Below are 20,546 nucleotides of genomic sequence, written 5' to 3' on the forward strand. Positions count from 1 at the left end.
TTAAAGGGATGCTGAGGTTGGTACACCCACAATTTGACCAACTTCCTTTCTCTCACAAATGTGTTAAGTAAACATAATGTAAATAGAACTCGGTGCCACCCCTAGGAAGCTCTAGCCTTTCAGTACGATCCTTGGGCTCAGCTCCATACCTTACAGAGAGAAATACTGTTGGCTTGTAGCAGAACTGGCTATTGGAAATCTGAAACCAAGTGGGGTGTTTGATGTGGTGTTTGCTCTTGAGTATCTTGAATGCATTTCTTGCCCATATCAATTTCATTGCATTGCTGGTAGCTGAGCTCTAGGACCCAACAGAATGGTATGGGAGCCACTGTGGGTGTACATGTTTCTTTTCACACTTTTCTGCAAGAAATAAGTGGGGAAGACTCCTGTGATTTCACTGTGTTTTCACAATACTTGTAACTTCTGTTAAGATTCCTTCCACACTCAGTCCTTCAGTGCCCTTGTTTTCTTTAAATAAATACGTAAATATCAATGCATCAAAATCTGCAGTCCTCAACTGAGCAAACTTTTTAGAATTCAATGGGAATGTTGCTCAGTTAAGAACAGCAGAATTTGGCCCATTGTCAACATCTCAGCACCCAGAGTGACAATAAAAAACCAACAGGAGGAGCATAGTCTGGCATATAAGTGATGTGATAGGACACCTGGGTTCCGGTCTCACCTCTGCTACTGACTAGCTTGGGCAAGCCACTTAACTTCTCTGTTCTTCATCTCTCTCATCTATAAATGAAAGAAAATACTTTCTGCTCCTTCATTATAGCTCTGTGAGGTTTGTGAATGAAAAAGCACTGTATAAGTGCAAAGTAGTTTTATTACTGTTGTTATTTCTAATTAATAGAATAAAACAGTGTGTGCCATGATTGATGAAAAAATACGTCCTGGGAAGAAGCATCTTGATTTCAACTTTTTAAAACTTCATGACTGACACCACTTGGAAGGGGAGAATGATGTTTAAAATGCTGAAAAGGTCTTGATAATGTCTTTTTAAAATATTCTTTAAGGTTACTTCTTAATTAAGTTATCCCAGAAATCTTGCTTTGCTTATGGAAGTGGGAGAACTTGCTGCAAGTCTGTCCACCAACAAAAATGTTATGGGCTACTGTGCATCACAGTAATCAGGAATATTTTCTCCATTTTAAGTATCTGTATTTTGTTGTTGTTGTCTTAATTTAATGAAATGATTGGCCAGAGCACAACCTCCAGGGGAAGACTCCCTAGTCTATGAGTAAATTAGACGATAAGTGTGAAAGATGATGTATGTTTTGCTGCTTTTGTTCCCTGTAGGTGTGGACGAGCACTCACTTGACAGCTCTCCTGTACTGGATGACAGATCGGCACTTTACTCAGGAGTTCACAAGAAGCAATTCTACTTAGATGGCTCTTCTGAAAAGCAGCCTGAGGATGACTCAGACTCACTCACCACTTCTCCTTCATCCAGCAGTCTAGATACTTGGGGTGCTAATAGGAAGCTGGTTAAGACCTTCAGCAAAACTGATAGCCGTGGACTTATTAAGCCCCCCAAGAAGCTGGGGACATTTTTTTCTTACCCAGAAGAGGAGAAGACCCAGAAGGTTTGCCGCTCTTTGACAGAGGGGGAGATGAAGAAGGGCCTTGGCTCCCTGAGCCATGGGGTAAGTACTGAAAGTATTTGCTTTTATGACAGCAACAGGCACAAGCACCATCTCCTGGTGTCCCTGGAGGAGGTTCAGAGTGTCAGGAAGCAGATCCGATTGAAGAAAATGGATACTAACTATTCCTGTTCCAGAGCTTTTCTCTGCCAGCGTCCTGTCAGGAAAGGCTCATCCCCTGCAACTTGTGACCTACAACTGCTCCGGCACAAAGCCAAAGGGGGAGGAGGTTGTGGCTTCCCAAACAGAAGGCTTCGAGGGCGCACTTCTGTCAGTGAGTTCAATATCACCTACGTGGTGGAGAGAAGCCTGTACAGTCACCTCAACCTATCACAGCTGGTGCGTCCCGTCACTGACAGGACCCTGAGCAAGACTGACAAGCAGGACCTGAGGAGATGCCTGCTGGATGAGGATGAGGAGGCCAAAAGGAAGTGGGCTGCCACAGTGGACCGTTGTACTAAAAGGGTTCTCTTGAGAATCCACCAAAAGTCTGTGAGTCAAAGGGCTGTCATGAAGATGGCCTTCCAGTTCCTGGGAGGTTGCAGTCAGCATTGTTTCTGCTTTCTATCCCAACCTGTAAACTTTAGTACAGTGTTTTTCCCCTCTCATTTGCCAATAGAAGTTGTTAAATGCAAAAATGAGCTGTGAGGACGGAGGCTGTTCTAGTCCCCAGTGATATAATCCCTTTCAGTGTATAAAGAGAAGAGAGTTGTCAAGTCTGCGGTTCCCATGTGCATGGAGTGAGTCAATGGGAAAGAGCAAATTTTACCACTAAAAGCTTCTTTTAAACTAATTCAGAAATTGAGATTTTGGTGAAAAGAGAAGCAATGTGAAAAATGTTTTCTGCTGTTTCATAAATTAGTTCAGCATTCTTTAAAAGGAAATATTGTAGGGTACCTAAATCCTTCAGATGGATGGAAGACTAAGTAAATTCTGCTTCTCTCCTTCTGCTTTTCTGTTATCCGTCCTACTCTCATCCCAGCTCTTCCCCCTCAGTTTTCCTCTCAATTGCTAACATAATGCACTCCAGCTTTGTAGCCTCCCTCCCCACATGTCCAGCACTCAGAGAGGTAGAGGGCTTTGTTTTCTACGTGCTTGCTTTCCTCCCCAACTTCTCTCTCCAGCAGAGAATCTCTCTGGGTCACTTTTGCACTGCCCCTGGCTGCTGCTCCTGCTCCCTAGCATGTGGTGGAGGTGAGACCTGGGAAGTTGGGATACAGGGAAGGGTAGCCAGCAGAGGAGTGTATGCTTTTAACAGCATGAGTTAAAAGCCACATGGCTTTTAGCTAAGACTGTAGCAGACTCATTAATCTCTAGATGGTCAAGTACCACCAGAGGGGAAAAGAGCACCACACCCAGCAGGCATAGGCTACACTTGAATTTGGTTGATGGCCATTGTGGTAATACTTTATTTTGATCCAGTACAATTAACAGTTTCTCCTGGCTATTCCACTAGTGCTTCTGTGTAGCCTACATAAGGACAGCCATACTGGGTCACACCAAAGGTCCATCAAGCCCAGTATCCTGTCCTCTGACAGTGGCCAGTGGCAGGTGCCCCAAAGGAATGAACAGACAGGTTATCATCAAGTGATCCATGCCCTGTCACCCAATCCCAGCTTCTGGCAAACAGAGTCAGAACACCATTCCTGCCCATCCTAGATAATAGCCATTGATGGACCTGTCTTCCATGAATCTATCTAGCTCCCTTTTGAACCCTGTTATAGTATTGGCCTTCACAACACCCTCTGGCAAGGAGTTCCAGAGGTTGACAGTGCATTGCATGAAAAAATACTTTCCTGTGTTTGTTTTAAACCAGCTACCTATTAATTTCATTTGGTGGCCCCTTGTTCTTGTATTATGAGAAGGAGGAAATAACACCTCCTTATTTACTTTCTCTATACCACTCATGATTTTATAGACCTCTATCATATCCCCCCTCAATCGTCTCTTTTCCAAGCTGAAAAGTCCCAGTCTTATTAATCTCTCCTCATGCGGGAGCCGTTCTGTACCCCTAATAATTTTTGTTGCCTTTTCTGAACCTTTTCCAATTCCAGTATAGCTGGGACTAGCTGACTTATCACTGGTAGAGTCATGTTACTTCCAGAAATAGTGTTCTTGAACAATATTCTTTTATGTAATGACATTTCAATTGATTGTACCTGAAACACCTCTCTGCAGGTTGAATACTTGTGGGGCATATGCAGACTGACAAGATCCACTAGTTCTTCATATCTTCTAAAATACCACAATTATGCATTAGAAATGCCCTTTGATGTTCTCTTCTTGTAAATATAGATGCCATCTCCAAGGGGAAGCTGTTTAATCATTTAAAAACATGAGTAGTCTCACTTTGGAAGTCTTATTATGGAACTCATTAGCTTGTTCACAAAGATAAAATTAGAGAAGAGAAGGAGAGCACTTCTTTTTTTTTTTTCTTTTTTTGGAGTGGACTTTCTAATCAATTAGCTTTAAAGAAACTTATTTTTAAAACAGCAGAAACCTGAGAAGATTCTCATGACCTTCAAGCACTAAAATTGTAACTCTGGCTGCAACCTCAGGGAAATTGTAATGCCTTTGTATTCAGTGGAAGTGGTCACAGTCTAGTCTTGCCATTTGTTTTTGTCATTTATATTTGTTTCGGTGACCTGGGCATGCTTGAAATTTTTGAATCACATCAGTTTTTCTTTCCTCCCAGTATCCTAATATGTTAAGGTTTTTTGATTGCATGACCATTCCATTGAATATCCCTCTCTTCATCCACAGACTTTTTGTTTGGTACAGTATTACCAGAAATGATCAAAGTGATATGAAAGGGCAAGGTAAAGGTTACAGATTTACAAGGACTTTCTTCTCAGAGAAGATTGCTACAAGAACTACTCTGGCTAGCTTAAAAGCCATTGTCTGAGAACAATTCCTTAAGTTCTGTTCCACTGTCCTCTCCTCAGTGTTAGGTTATCTGAGCAAGCTGGGATTAATTAGAATTCGCTTGGCACAGAAGGTCCCAGTTATGTGGTTAAAACAGGCTGGGCAAAGTTTTTGGCCTGAGGGCCACATCGGGGTATAGAAATTGTATGGCAGGCAATGAATGCTCACAAAATTGGGGCAGGCTCTGGCTGGGGGGGTGGGCTCTGGGATGGGGCTGGTAATTAGGAGTTTGGGATGTAGGAGGATGCTCTGGGCTGGGACCAAGGGATTCGGAGGGGGATCAGGGCTGGGGTAGAGGGTTGGGGTGTGGGGAGAGGCTCGGGTGTGCAGGCTTTGAATGACACTTACCTCAAGCAGCTCCCGAAGCAGTGGCATGTCCCTTCTCCGGCTCCTATACGTGGAGTGGCCTCCAACCCTGTGCCCCAGAGCGGGGCCATGCTGCGGTGACCCGACGCCCTGGCTGGAGCACAGGAGTGGGGCTGAGCCGCGGGGTGTCCCAGACCCCACTCCCCAGCAGGAGCTTGCGGGCTGGCTTAAAATGGTTCACGGCCCAGATAGTTTGCCCACCCCTGGGTTAAAAAGTGCTGTGTATGAAACATAGATCTTAATGGTGGTGTTTGCTGGTGTGGCTAGCGTATGACTTTTTATAAACAGTGCTTGAAAACAGTTCTCACAGCTAGGTTGTGAGCTCACTTTGACCAGTGTGACTAAGTCATTTGTTCTCAAACTTTTTCTGCAGGTATCCCCCTTGTGACAGAGGGATGCCCTTAACCCAGTGAACACATGCACGCGCACACACACCCCTCCCTAGGTGGCCTCTCACCATACCTCAGTACAGTTGCTGTCACTCTTTTCCTGTCCATAGTCTTTCTCCTCTCATGCCTTTTTTTCTGCTCCTCTTTTCTCTTCTTTGTTTTTCTCTTGTGTGTTCTAGATGTTGCTCTCGTTTGCAGTTCCCTCTCCCTCCTCCCAACTCAGCAGAAGGCTGTGGTCTGCTTGGAGTAGGAGTGTTCATTGAAGGAGGTTCTATGAAGCTGGATCTCACATGTTCTTGCATCTGAGTGCCATGGGAGCAGAGGAGCAAAGGCTTGGCCCTCTGGGCTTATGTCTGAGCCTGTTGCCCTGCTTCTGTGGCTGGCTTCTTTACGTGCCACTGAATGTGCAGGGATAGAAAGCTGATAGCTTTCAAGAGACACCCACTGCTTTACCCATAGCCAACTTTGACAGGTTCGAGGTCATGCAACTTTCTTCATCCCCATATTTGTTGTGTTGCTTTGTCCCACCCCACCTGATTAGAAATGAATAAGTAGAACAAAGGTTTGTTCTAATAGGACCAATTAATCAAATTGTCCATTGGGGGCTGTAATTTGTGGGTCTTCTTCCTGCAAATCACAGTCTCCAGGCTTTTCGTTGAGTAGCTCTCAGCTGATAGGTGTTACCTACCTTCAGGCCTTTCAACAGCTCTTGGATGTTTGTTAGGCAAATCTGAAGAACTAAGAACCTGATCTAATGCCATTGATGTCACTAGAAATCTCTCAATTGACTTCATTATGAGTTGGATCAGGATGTAAAAAAGCACAGCAATGTTCTTCAGGTATTTCCCCATCTCTTTATGTCTAACTATAAAGAGATCATTTAAAACAGAGAACTACCTGTCTGTAAATCAACTAATGAATCTCACCCATTGATACAAATAAATACTGATTGCTGCATCCTTATTTCCCTGGGATGTCTCATGTGATTACTGTCAGTGAAAAGAATCTAAACACAGTCATTGGAACAGAGCAAGGTCACTGAAGTACAGTACTGTGCCCCAATTTTTGAGGGGGGAAAAACAGTTTTAACAGTTTTACCTTCTTGTATTGAAAGGCAGTAATTGTATTCCTACTGAGTTCAAAGGGGCCAGTCCTCTTCCAGCTGATACAAGAGTTTTAGAACAGGCCCATCAGCCAGAGCTGAACATGTTGTTTCTTGCTGTGGACATGTGGCTTTACTTAGTGTGATTGGTCACTCTATGGCTTTGTGATGTTGGGAGGAAACCGGTGTCATAGTGCTGATGCTTTTAGGCAGGGAGATTATTAGTATCAGAGTTTTTGGCCAGGTCTGAGGAGCAGTGAGTGAGTCACTCCACTGGGCTAATCGTGCCATTGTAAATATGACCTACTTTCTCTCCCAGCGGGTGATAAAGCTGCTTTGTACCACCAAGGAGGTGGTGAGAGATGCCTAAACTGGAGTTATTGCTTTGGAAGAATAAAACCTCTGGTGGCATATCCCTTTTGGACAGCTGGACTGGGGTTATGTTCCCTTCCACCCACAGGGCCTGATTATGCAAGGTACTTAGCTCATCCATTGATTTCAGTGAAGTTGAAGGTGTTCAGCTACTCTCAGGAGGTGCTCACTCAACACCTCACAGGATTGGGGCCCTTGACTATACAGATACTACTTTGGACTAGTATAGGGGAGGAGACTGGAATCCGGTTGGCAGAAAATTGAAAGGCTTACTGCATAAAATGAGTGGACAGTTTTCTCAATTTCTCATCCTCTTTTCCATTTTCATCTTTTTGCGTACATTTGTGTTTTCAGTGATGTTCTCCAAATGGGAGAAGATGCTTGAGTGAGTTAATTGTTTGTAATGTGATTGTTTCTGTACTAATCCTGTCCTTTTCACAGAGAACCTGTAGCTTTGGAGGATTTGACTTGACAAATCGTTCCCTGCACATTGGAAACAACAACTCTGACCAAACGGTGAGTAGGAGGAAGGAAGGGCTGGGTCTGAAATAGCAGGAGGCTCCTCATTCGTGGTACTATGAAATGCTTCTTGGTAGAGTTCAATGTAGTCTTCAATGTAGTTCTACAATAGCAGTTTGGGGATCCAAGTAAGCAGCCCATAGAGCACAATTATTATTTTTAACCACCAACTGCACTGGATTTCAGCTTTGTGACAACCATATACTGTGTGTTTATTTATATATACTGTATGTGAGAAGAAGTATGATCAGGTGGTTACAGCACAGGACTAGGGGTCGGCTCTCTGTTCTATTCCTAGCTAAGTCATTGACTTGCTGCATCACCTCAGGCAAGTCAAGTGATATCTGTGCTTCACCACAGATGGAAAAACATCTAATTTGTGACCAGGACACAAGAAGAAGATGACGACAATGACCACTCTGGATTAACCAATGTGCCTTCAGTGCATTTGCACAGGGCCCCATCTTGGTGGGGGGGCAGGGAGCCCTAACCGCTCGAAAAAAAATCCAAAACAAAACTGAATGGTGCGGTGACCCAGCAAGGCAATTCTCAATGCTGCTTCCTCCAATTTTGCCTAGCTACCCTCCATGAGGGGTGGCCAGACCAAACCTGAGAATTGCAGGGTAGCTGGAATTGGGAGGAGCCACCCTAGCCTGAGATGGGAACAGAGCATTCCGCTGGAGGGGCATCTGTGAATGACCAGGAAGGTCCTGGGGCAGTGGGTGAGAGGCTGGGTGAGAGTTCTTGGTGGACTGTGGGGTGACGGCTGGGGGAAAGTTGGGAATGTAGAGGGGTTGTGAGGTTGGGGGCGGAGATGGTAGGGACTGTTATAAATGGGGCTGAGGGGTTGGGGCCGCAGTGAGTGGGATGTGTGTGTGATGGCTGTCGTGAAAAGTGGGGCTGGTAGAGTGTTGTTGGGATATATGTGGTGTGGGGGCATTTGGGGGATGGAAGGGGCATTCAGGCGTCTGAGTGGGGTAAGGAAGAAGGGCATTCTGGGGTCCATGTGAGTGGGGGGCCCAATTTTCATACTCACAGGGCCCCCAAATTATTTAACCTGGGTTCAGTGCTTCATCTATAAAATGCATACAAAAATGTTTTAGGCCTTCACTCATTGGTGTCTGTGAAAGGCTTTGAGATATCTGGATGGAAGTCACTATAGAAGTGTCTGTTCTGAAGTTGGCAGTCCTCCCCCCCAGCCTCTTAATGCTATTTTTGGAATTAAAAAATAAACTCTCAAATGTATTACTTTGATCCAAAAGTTGCTGTTGTGAAGTCTGCAACCAAAAGGAACTATATTATAAATATTGATCAGCTCACTGTACCATTTTCCCCCCAAGAACAACTTTTACTATTTTAGCCTTGGTCTTTGCCAATTCTTTTATATCAAATAGCTTAGATCAAATCTAAATAATAAAACAACCTATTGCCAACATGACTGATAATGAGGAGGGATTAGTTTCCTTGGGACTAGAGAAATTGGTATTCAGTGATTTTCTTCCTTACACGTGGTTTATAAGCACATGATGTATATCTTTTAGCTAGTATCTTTAAACTAGTTTGTGATGTTTTGTTCAGGTTATCTTTTGATCTGGGAAACTATGAAATCTAGATGTTATGCTTTCCCTTTCCACCAGCTGTGAGAAAGATATGGTATAGAAGACTAATGCATACAGATCAAGTGGATTTGCTGAAAGTCTCTAACTGCATTAGTTTAATGTCTTTTCAGAACTCACAAGACAAAAGGTTATCTTTAACTTGATGAAAAGAAGCAGTAAAGTTAGCAATTAGGTTATCTTTGCAAAGAGAAACGAAGGTAGAGTTGGTGACTGCCAGATTTCACAATGATTTTTAGAAGAGGGAGGGAGAGGGTTTTTTAACTAGACTAGCTTTGTTTGGGGGTTTGCATATATGTTGTCTTTGGTTTTTGTAATGATGATGACCTTTTTTCTAAAACAAAATTATAATTCTTGTGGAAAATTCAATTATCCTCCTGAAGGGTTATTGCACCATATTGGAGACTAAATTCAACCATTAAAGTGTGAAATGGGTTTTTGTCCTGCTTGCAGTGCAAATCTCAATACAGCCTTGGCTACATAGGTGCTACTAGTGCTTCTCTAACAGAGTTGTATTATAATATGTATTTTGAAAGCCATATGGAGAAATATTGTGTTTTACAGACAAACTGTGTAAACTGTCTGTGTAAAAATCAATCAGTGCAGCCACTTAACATGTGTGGTGGATGCAGCAACTGTTTTAAACTATAGGAAACCTACACAACAGTTTAGAAGAGAGAATGCAGCTTATCCAATTGAAAATAAAATGGGAATTCAGACAGGCAGAATGCAGTTACTAAGTAAGTATTTGGCTAGGATCACAAGGTTAGCAATGCCTACTCTTGTGTAAAAAGGGTAAGGGATCTTTACTGACCAAGCAACAGATAGGATTACTATTTTATGTTGTATCAGAAGGTAGTGTTGCCTAACAGCTTGAATGTTCCATGGTAACTCAAAGTAGAGGAACGCCCTCTACTGAATCCCCAACATAACTTCATGCAATACCTCTAGGGCAGCAAACCAGTTCTTATAATCGGGTCTGAGGAGCAGCAGGAGTAGATGAGAATGCTACAGTGGTTTATGCACTGAGTTTATTGTCAAGGCCAAAAAAGAGAAGGATTCCGTGTTGAAGCTAAGAGCAGTGAACCAAATACCATGCTACCTTTGTGTCACCCCTGGATACCTTTTGCATTGAGCACTGGAGTGAGATATAACAGGCAGGCAGCGTGCCAAGAATTTGCTCTTCTATTTTATTTAATAGACATAACCCCCTATTTTATTTTGCAGGGCAAAGAAGGAGACTTCATTTATAAAGAAGTGATCAAATCACCCTCTGCCTCCCGTATATCTATTGGCAAAAAGGTGAAGTCTGTAAAAGAAACCATGAAGAAAAGGATGTCTAAAAAATATAGCAGCTCTCTGTCAGAGCAGGTATGAAATGCTCATAATGGACTATACTTGCTAGGATAAAAACTATAGGGGCTATTGATCCGCATGCTTCAAGGTATCTCCCAAAGGTCCAGTGAGGTCAGGAAGTAATTTTTCTGTGTGACTTAGTGTGATATGGCAAGTCCTGTGTTCTTCTAAAATCCCTCACTTTTATAGAAATTTCTTTTATAGAAACCTAATCATGACAATTCAGTCTCAGATCTCCTTCTAGGTGACTGTTCAACAGAGGGAGATGACTGACGTGTTGTAGTTTCACCTCTATCATTTTATTTATTATTTCTTTGGATTTCTACAGTGATAAAAAGAGCACTGACTCCTTATACAAGTTCAAAAAATTAAAATTAAAATACAGCTGACACCCTAACTGAACTCCGTATAAAACTCAACATATACAACTCCCCTCTCATAAGCAGAGCTAACCTCCATCCTACCGCTCCCTCTGCAGCAGCCTATGAAAATAGATACACTTGTATCTATTTCTACCATTGCTTCATCACAGATTTGTACAGTTCATTCTTAAAAGCAACCATAAGTGTATGCAGTTGTAAAGCTGTGCTTTGAATTTACTCTGGCCAAAGTAAATCTCTCTCCGAGAAAATCCCTTTTGGCAGACTTCATGTTCTTTGGTTTGGTGGATTGTCAAAGCGTCTAATGAACTAAAAAAAGATAAATCAGTCTTTCCACCTGTAATGTGTAAGTAATTGCTTACAAAACAGCTGGGAAAGCAAAATTTTCTCTAATAAATATTACCCTCTAGTGGCCATTTAATAATCAGCAGCCAATTAGCATATCCTTGCAGCGTTAGAAAGCTGGAGCGTGCTATTGGTGGACAGGAACAAATATACCATCATAGTGTTAATTTATGAGCAGTCCTCTGGTGAAACCTCTTGGGACAGCTTGGCTACATACTTTCAGCCGTTATTTTTCTCTTGTCATTCACTGAACAGTACTCAGCTCTGATGTTGAGAATCCGGTTCTAACTATCAACTCCTGAGGGCAGGAACCTTCTCTTTGGCATATGCTTGTGCAATGCCTAGTACAGTGGGGCTGGGACCTGTAGGTGCAATTACAGTTCAAATTAATAATGATCATTGTGGATTTTTGCTCCCAAATGAAGTGATCCATATTTCTCTTCACTGAAGCAGACTGATCCCAGGCTAATGCAAATGGTATCTATCAAGTCATAATTTTAACTGCCCTGGTAAATGTGGACCTGCAGCACCAGAATAGTGTGACCAACTGTAACTCTCATTTAATTCTTGCAGACTTTGGAGAGGACTTCAACAGCTAGCCAAAACAATTTTGTAATAATTTTTCTTGAAAACTTATTAGAAAGCAACATCAAGAATGGGAGATTTGGGGTGGGGTTTTTTCCCCTCTCTCTCTCCCTTGTGCTTTATAGGCTGGAGAAGAGCATGTTGCTATGTGTCATCCCAATGAACTAGAAAATGGGTTTACTTTGGAAGGAAATAGCTCTGCCTTGCAGTCTTCCCACCTAGTGCCTTTTGAACTCCCTGAGAATGGGCTACCTGATGCTATTAAAGAGAAGGGATGAGTGTTGGGCCACACGTGCCCAGAAGAAAGCAGTGGTAAAGTTTAGGGTGGCAGGTGGAACTGTAGAACCAAAGCTGCTGAACAAAGTTATTTCACTGGTCATCCCTGTAATGGTTATCGTCCATCACTTCACACACAGACATGGCTGCCTTGCTCAAGCCCATGCTGCTAGTCCGGAACTTTCGTTTTTGATTGTAAACTCTTTGGGGCAGGGACTGTTGTTTTTTCTGTTTGTGTGGCAGCTGAAGTCTTTGCTAATGCACCAGGTAACCTCCAGAGCTAAAAGTATGAGCTGTTACAGCTTGAGCTAAAGAGACACGGCTGTTTAGCTGGGACTGTACCAACTCATACCCTTTGTGAATCGCAGAGGGGAAAGGGAGCCTTGGAATGCACACTCACCAGTGAGTTACATTAGAACAGTGCCCAGCACTACAGGGCCCAACCTGGATGAGGCCTTGAGGCTCTACCATCGTACAAATGTTAATAATAATTAATATATTTTTAAAAATAACTAAATCTATTCCAAATAATGACAAATGGAGTTGTTCTATCAGTACATTTTTAATAACGCAGCATGTGGTGTCATCCTCAATCATGTGCAGTATTGCTCACAGGTGGAATCCCCTTCCTAAGTATCAGAGTAGCAGCCGTGTTAGTCTGTATTCGCAAAAAGAAAAGGAGTACTTGTGGCACCTTAGAGACTAACAAATTTATTAGAGCATAAGCTTTTGTGAGCTATCCAATGAAGTGAACTGTAGCTCACGAAAGCTTACGCTCTAATAAATTTGTTAGTCTCTAAGGTGCCACAAGTACTCCTTTTCTTCTTCCTAAGTATGTATGCAGCCACGTTGATTCATAAATAGGATCTACACTGGTGATACTTTTTTTTTAATTGTTCATTTCAAATGGGCAGTTCAATTAAGAAATAATAAGCTGCAACAAAGGTCACATTTCCTCCTATATTATGGAAATTTAAAGATAAGATGTTTGGGCCAAACAACCCTTCGGATATTCTACTTAGGAATGAGATAAATCTGAAAAACTGTGTGCACATTGGGTTAGCGATCTGCTTCTGCTCTTCTGCTTTCTCTGGAGATTCGCTTGACCTGAAGAGTCAGATGCTGGGAAGATATTTCCTGATGATTCTGCAGTATGTAAATAATAGGTTTCATTCAGATGGTTTCATGACCACACGTCTGTGAAAATGCAAACTATTCTGTATATCAGCAGGGTTGGGTTTTGTTTTGTTTTAAATGCTGTACCATCTATCTTTGTGGCATCATTTCTCAAACTAAGTGCCTCTGTGCTGCCAGCATGTGTTCAAAAACACGCAAATGCTGCTCTGCCTGCACATAGCTACCAGAAATGGAAATGATTGCTTGAGCCATTCTTCCGATAGGCTGTCACCATTTCAATATGGATAAATTTCAGAATAGCAGCCGTGTTAGTCTGTATTCGCAAAAAGAAAAGAAGTACTTGTGGCACCTTAGAGACTAATATTTATTTGAGCATAAGCTTTCATGAGCTACAGCTCACTTCATCAGATGCATCACCCCACTGTATTTTCCACTGAATGCATCCGATGAAGTGAGCTTTAGCTCACGAAAGCTTATGCTCAAATAAATTTGTTAGTCTCTAAGGTGCCACAAGTACTCCTTTTCTTTTTGCGAATATGGATAAGATGCTTTTGGATTGTCTATAATGCATGAAGGAATGAACACAGAAATTGCCTCCTCATATATGTGTCTAAGCATCCTTGCTTTTGTTTATAATTTCTTTGTACCTAGGTTGCATTTTCCAGTTAATTGTTTTTCTCTTCATGTACACAAACAGAAAATGACAGTAATTTGTGGCCAGAAGTTTAAAATTCCTATTTCTGCATCTGTTTGCAGTGTTGTATCTGTGTTGGTCCCAGAATATTAGCAAGACAAGGTGGGTGAGGCAATATCTTTTACTGGACCAACTTCTATTGGTGAAAGAGACAAGTTATCAAGCTCTATAGAGCTCTTTTTCAGGACCCGATATTACCTTATCCATCTTGTTATTTCTGTATGATTTACATGGACGCTACTTATTTTTGCTTATATTATGCAAATGCCTGATTGGGGAAGTTGCTATAGGCTTTTAACTGCTTGTCAAATGTTCTCACTAAAAATATTTAGTTGCTTAATTTTTTGTCTCTAAACTGGGAGTTTTTGTGAAGGGAAAAACTCTCTGCTGGGTTTTAAACATCTAACAATGCATAAAGCAAAATGTTTAGTTTGGGATTTTAAAAATACTATACAAAATGGTTGCCTAAATTGTAATACATCAGAGAGGGAGAGCAAACGAATGAACTTGGGGAGGAAGGATGGTTTTGTGATTAAGGCACTGGATTGGTATTCAGGAGTTTCCATTCCCAGCTCTGCCACAGACTTTGTGTGACCTTGGGCAACTTACTTAACTTCTGTTTCCCCATCTATAAAATGGGGATAATGCCCCCTTTCTTTCACCTTTTTTTTTGTCTTGTCTGTTTAGATTGTAAGCTGCCTGGGGCAGGGACTGTCTCCTATTACTTGTTTATACAGAGCCTAGCACAGTGGGGCCTCAACTTCTGTTGGGTCCCCTAGACCTTACCATAATGCTGACAATAAATAAATCATAATGACTTCTGTCCTTGCTGGTAACATGTAGTAGAATATGTACTAAGTTTTCCCTTAAGATACATGCAAGCAGTCCCTGCCATCTTCCATGGGAAGCTGCCAATCTGAAATGGGTTCAAATCTCTTTCAGGACTCCAGCCCTGATGTAATGCCAGGTTCTCCGCAGTCACCACAGCCAGAGACTGATTCTCTGGATAAGCCCAAACTGAAAGCTGGTGGTTCAGTAGAAAGCCTGAGGAGCTCCTTAAGTGGTCAGAGCTCAATGAGTAAGTTCAATTATAATCACATCATTTTGTTGTTGCTGCAAGGCACAGAGATTTCCACAGTAAATAAAATGAAGTTCTTACGAGCATTTTCGTGTTTGCATCTCATCTCTGACAGTGGCAGAAATGAATTGATGTTGATGAGCATATTCACATGTTCTCACAAGCATTTTTTTTTAAGCTGTTACTCTGATTCCCCCACACAGGCGGTCAGACAGTGAGCACGACAGATTCCTCAGCCAGCAACCGTGAGAGCGTCAAGTCTGAAGATGGTGATGATGAAGAGCCTCCCTATAGGGGACCTTTTTGTGGACGAGCCAGGGTTCACACGGATTTTACACCCAGCCCTTATGATACTGACTCCCTGAAACTTAAGGTACCAGTTTTCTTCTTGGATCAAATGACATATGCTACTCAGGCAAAACTCCCACTGAAAAGTCAGTAAGAGCTTAGCCTGAGGAAGGCTAATACAGTACTTAGTCCCTTATTTAGCTGAGGTTGTGCTCCCTGCATTCCCGTTACCTGTCTTTCTGGTATTGCAATGTGCTCTTACGAGTTGTTTGGGTGATAAAATATAGCTGAGTAGTTCTTAATATTTTTCTAAATTCAGGCAAACCTGCTTTAAAATATCCCTGCACTCCCTCCTCTGCCTGCCCCTCTGGTATGTGTGAAGGGAGTTGGGGAGTTAACTACTGTGGAACTGAAAATATATGCTGTAAATTTACTTCCACTCTGCACTGATTTGAAAAATCAATTTTCAGAGAGAGTTTTTCTAGCAACAGGCAAGCAGAACAACTCAGCTGAAACAGGCCAGGGTTGTTAATTCCTGATCAAATAAATATTCTGAGCCAGATCCTTGGTTGCTGTCAAGGACAAGCCTTGTGGGGAAAGGGCTGCAAAGATAGTATAAAGTTCACTTTTGCACACTTCCAACACTGGGTGCTCTGTGTCTAGGTGGCCATCTACACTGCTAGAGCTAGTCCACCTGCACCGAACTAGAACTGAGTCTATTCTAATTTGCACTAGCTACAAACAGTCCCACAGAGGTGAAACAGGTTTCAGAGTAGCAGCCGTGTTAGTCTCTATCTGCAAAAAGAAAAGGAATACTTGTGGCACCTTAGAGACAAACAAATTTATCTGAGCACAAGCTTTCGTGAGCTACAGCTCGCTTCATCGGATGCATCCAATGAAGTGACCTGTAGCTCATGAAAGTTTATGCTCAGATAAATTTGTTAGTCTCTAAGGTGCCACAAGTACTCCTTTTTTAGAGCTGAAACAGCAACTGCTGATAGACACAGAGTAGGAGTAGTATCTTGTGGTATTGTCTCTTTAGAATTAGCCAGGAATAATCACCAGAGGGCCTCCCATTATAAGAGGTCACTCACATGATGCAGTCACACTCAGGGTCTGTGTGCTCAGAGTCTGTAGGAGCCATCTTGTCATGTAACTAATAAAGTCGTTTAAACTTCGTATCACTGGCTTGACTCGGGATCCTGAAACACAGACACTGCAGTACATTCACAAGGAAGATACTGTCCACTTCCTGACCATGTTAAAAAGCAAGACAGTGGAGAGCATGAACAACAATCCTTAGATAACTGAGAGCTACTGGTGTAAGTGTGAACTCCTGGGAAGTATTCCAGGATCTGTGACTAGCTTGCTGAATGATCTTGGTCTACACTGAATCCCCACACCTGAGAGATGTAGTTATACTGACCTAACCCCTGGTGTAGACAACATTAGGTCGATGGAAAAATTCTTCTGTTGACGTAACTACTGCATCTCAAGGAAGTGGATTAACTACAGTGATGGAAAAACTCCTTCCATTGCTATAGTTAGTGTCTACACTGAAGCACTACAGCAGCGCAACTGCAGCTGTGCCACTGCAGCTTTTTTAATGCAGACCTTAGTCTCTGTTTGCCTCTATCCCAATCTGTAAAATGGCTGTGATAAGACACACCTCACAAGTGTATGTGATTGATTCATGTTTGCAAATCCCCCTGAGGTCTTCAGATTCTGTGTAAGTGGAAAAACAGCGTGAGGATAGTGAGTTTGCCTGAATATTGATAGGAATTATGTGCCTAACTGTCCCACTCTTTCTTGTTGTGCCTTCAGAAAGGTGATATCATTGATATAATCAGCAAACCTCCCATGGGCACTTGGATGGGCCTGTTGAACAACAAAGTGGGCACTTTCAAATTTATCTATGTGGACGTGTTAAATGAGGAGGAAGAGAAGCCAAAGCGGCCCACAAGGAGACGACGGAAAGGAAGACCACCTCAGCCCAAGTCTGTCGAGGATCTCCTTGATCGTATCAATTTAAAGGTTAGTTCCCATTCTCTCTCGATACAATTTTGCTATGAGAAGGGGGGAGCATGCTGTTGAGTTAAGTAAGCTTTTAGGGGCTACACAGTAAGGTCCTAATCCTGCACCCATTGGAACTTTCACCATTTATGTAATGGAAGCAGAACTGGCTGTTAATTTACAGAGGGGATGTAGCTGATGCATAGAACAAGTAACGTCCAGTGTAATGGACTGCTGAAGTGGTCAGTTACATACATGCCAGGATCCTAATTTATTCCACAGGTTGGCAGTGAGATCGAGTTCAACAACAAAAAGCCTAGCATATATCAAAGGACATTAGGTTAATGTTTCTTTTAATAAGGGAGTTGATCGTCCCTGTTCCAGGAAGCTCAAGGTCAGACACACTGGAGATAAACTGCTGTGCCTGTAGTTTATTCTTCCTATTACTCTGTTACTGAAAAGATGTGACATGTTGTGCATCTGCATAGCATGCTGTTTTAGGAAATTGGCTTCTAAATCCATCATCAGGTGTGGCACTGAAGGGTTAGGAAGGTGGTTGTGCCAGTGGTTAGGACAGTATTTATATACTCTGCAGTCCTATAATTTCTTTATTATATGGTTGTTTGCATTTGTGGTGCAGTAGTGAAAAATTCCCTCTGTTTTGTTTTTTTCTTACATTGCCAAAATATGTTGTTCTGTTAATTCATAGTTAAGGGCTCTGCAGAACAGAGGGAATAAAATTCAAACACAGATGCCGATAGCTTCGGTGATTTCTCCTAGTATTGGGATGCTTCGTTTAAAGTGTAACAGTGACAGACCCCAGTCGTTGGCGCGTGAGAGCAAACCTGGGGCCTCTGGAGCTGCATGAGCCTCTACTGCATGAACGAAAAGCCAACTGGCTCTTAGCTAAGGCTGTAGAGCAGACTCATTTAACTCTCTCTAAGTGGTCTCGGTGGCACGAGATGGGACAGAACATCATACCCAGGAGGTGCATGTTTTACAAAAGCACTCTTGAAAAAAATGAACTTTTAATTCTTTTAAAAGCCTGAATTTAAAACAGTTTAAAAAAAATGTGTAAATACCTTCCAAGGCTTATGCCTATGCAACCATTTCACTTCAGTGAATGTATGAAGCTATGCAGCTGCACGCTGAAAGCCATTGAAAACAACATGACAGTGATGTATTGCTGTGCAAAATGCAAAAGTGCAGTGTAATCTCTTCTTTCCTTATGCAACAAGCGTGTCCATTATATTTTCTCTTAGCTCCATAATTTAAGCCCAATTTTAAAATTCTGGTCTCAAAAAGTTAGCAGTTCAAGAAAAAGAAACGGGGATCAAAATCATCTAAGTCCCATTTTCAAGCATGACTGAGGCACTTCGGGTACTTCTCCACTGCAATAAAAAACTTGTGGCTGGTCTTTGCCACCCGACTCGGGCTTATGGGGCTCAGCCTAAGGGTCTGTTTCATTATGGTGCAGACATTCAGGCCAAGCTCTTGGACCCTCCCACTTAGCAGGGTCTTAGAGCCCAGGCTCCTTCCCAAGCCTGAATGTTTGCACCACAATCAAACAGCCCAAGCCTGCATCAGCTGGCTCGGACCACCCACCATTTTTTAATCGCAATGTAGACATATCCTTAACAGGCTGTGCCTAATTCACTTTTGAAAATGGGACTTAAGCACTTTCGAAAATAGTACCCATTGAGAATATTGTTGCAGAAAGAATCTGCCATAATAGGTGCATGCCATGGCATATTGAGGGTATTGTAATTGACACTGTGAATTTACAGCAGTTCAAGAAAACTGGTATAACAAAACAGAACCTGTTAGTACAAACTAAGCCTTCTAAATGATGTATCCCTCTGAAAGAAAGAGGAACTGGTATAGTCTGTGGGTGTATGTTATGCCCCTCCTATGCCCTGAATAACAAAGACTCTGCATTTACAGTAAATAGGGTGGATGGGGTGGGGTTTTTTGGGTTTGTTTTTTTTTTTTGTATTTCAGTTGATCCCTAGTAATAAGTAATAATCTGTTAGGAAGATAAAGCTGAAGAAGAAAAAACTGCCTAGATAGGCACGGATTGGTTGAACTTTCCTTTGTTTTCAGATGGTAGATCTCTTGTCTTGTTGTACAGCTCACTAGTTTCCTGTTTCCCCCACACAGGAGCACATGCCCACTTTTCTATTCAATGGTTATGAAGATCTGGACACTTTCAAACTGCTGGAGGAGGAAGATTTGGATGAGCTGAATATCCGAGACCCTGAGCACAGAGCTGTTCTCCTCACAGCTGTGGAGCTTTTACAGGAATATGATAGTAAGTGGATTTTGGCTTTTTACCAGTGCCCTGCTGAGGGGTCTTTTGACCACTTCTGGGAGAGGAAACTACTTGAGGGAGTCTGTTGATATTGTCTTATGTAGTCTAGGCATTTCTGTGGTGCCTATGTTAAATAACTAGGCTTCTAGGGAATTGCAGATGGTTTTACATTTGCATTTCACTCCACCACAGTTATTTATTTTTCCTGTAAAATCTGCTGTCCTGTGAGTGTGTGTGTAACTTTTAAGAGGAAAAAATATATCAGCTAAGCTTGAATAGTCAGGGTTCTAGTCAGAGAACAATATGGGGCTCATTCATCTGGAAATCAAGTGTTGCTAACACAGCCAGTGGGTCCAATACTGTTGCTAAGAGATTTGTGCTGTCGGTTTACACTTTCACAAACAGTGCCATTTCTCCCTTCTGCGCTGACCTCTCCTTGTACTGTTTGCAAGTAGCCTACCCTATACATCCTCCACAGAGCTAGCCTTAACTTTTCTGTCATTCCCCAGGAATAAATTCAAATTACAAACTTTAGGCTTTTTTCCCCTCTGATTTGGGGCATTTTTGTCACTTAATATGATTTTTACCTCATTGTTTACAAGATTGATTTAACATATTCACTTTTTTTTTTTTGCAGTAATAGTTTTTATAGTGACCTTCCACTTCGGCTTAAAAATGTAAGGCATTATTTGGAAGGGGGTTGGAGATAATGAATTTCTCTTGCATGTGATGGGGGTGGACAAGAAGTGGAGTGGGAAAGAGACAGCTGGAGCCTGTGTGAGCAGCAGCTCTTGGCTCTGCTCCATAATTACATTTTTTCATGATCTGAGAATAGGCATCAGACTAGCAGTTTCTGGCTTTTGTTGAAGAACATAACATAACACAACATAAATGGCAGCTGTGCATCAGGCAATTTGGTGATTTGATTTCTCCAGTCCTGAATTTAGTTTCTGTACAAAACAGTTTGACCAAACTCTAAGGGCCAAGTCCTGGAATCCAGCACACAGCCTGATTCCCCTTGCTGGGAGTGCTGGGGATAGTCACAGAGCCAGGAAGGAAGGAATTCTTACCACTAGTTTCCCACCCACTCTCTGCCCCATCATGGGGAAGAATTACTAGTAATTCCATCTGATTCTTCCCCTGGC

The 20,546-nt window shown here is 42.3% G+C and overlaps 1 protein-coding gene across 8 annotated transcripts in view; it reads left to right on the forward strand.

The window, feature by feature from the left end:
• The window catches only part of SASH1 (SAM and SH3 domain containing 1), an 866,583-nt gene that overhangs the window by 824,742 nt on the left and 21,295 nt on the right, over positions 1-20,546 (forward strand). For all 8 annotated transcript variants that reach the window (XM_043511160.1, XM_038395547.2, XM_043511162.1 and 5 more), the window contains 7 exons: positions 1,306-1,652; positions 7,245-7,319; positions 10,166-10,309; positions 14,654-14,789; positions 14,993-15,162; positions 16,902-17,111; positions 19,251-19,401. In XM_043511160.1, coding sequence (XP_043367095.1) covers positions 1,306-1,652; positions 7,245-7,319; positions 10,166-10,309; positions 14,654-14,789; positions 14,993-15,162; positions 16,902-17,111; positions 19,251-19,401 — 1,233 coding nt within the window. The remainder of the gene's footprint in view (positions 1-1,305; positions 1,653-7,244; positions 7,320-10,165; positions 10,310-14,653; positions 14,790-14,992; positions 15,163-16,901; positions 17,112-19,250; positions 19,402-20,546) is intronic.

Source organism: Dermochelys coriacea, chromosome 3 (genome assembly GCF_009764565.3).
Source record: "Dermochelys coriacea isolate rDerCor1 chromosome 3, rDerCor1.pri.v4, whole genome shotgun sequence".
Lineage (NCBI taxonomy): Eukaryota > Metazoa > Chordata > Testudines > Dermochelyidae > Dermochelys > Dermochelys coriacea.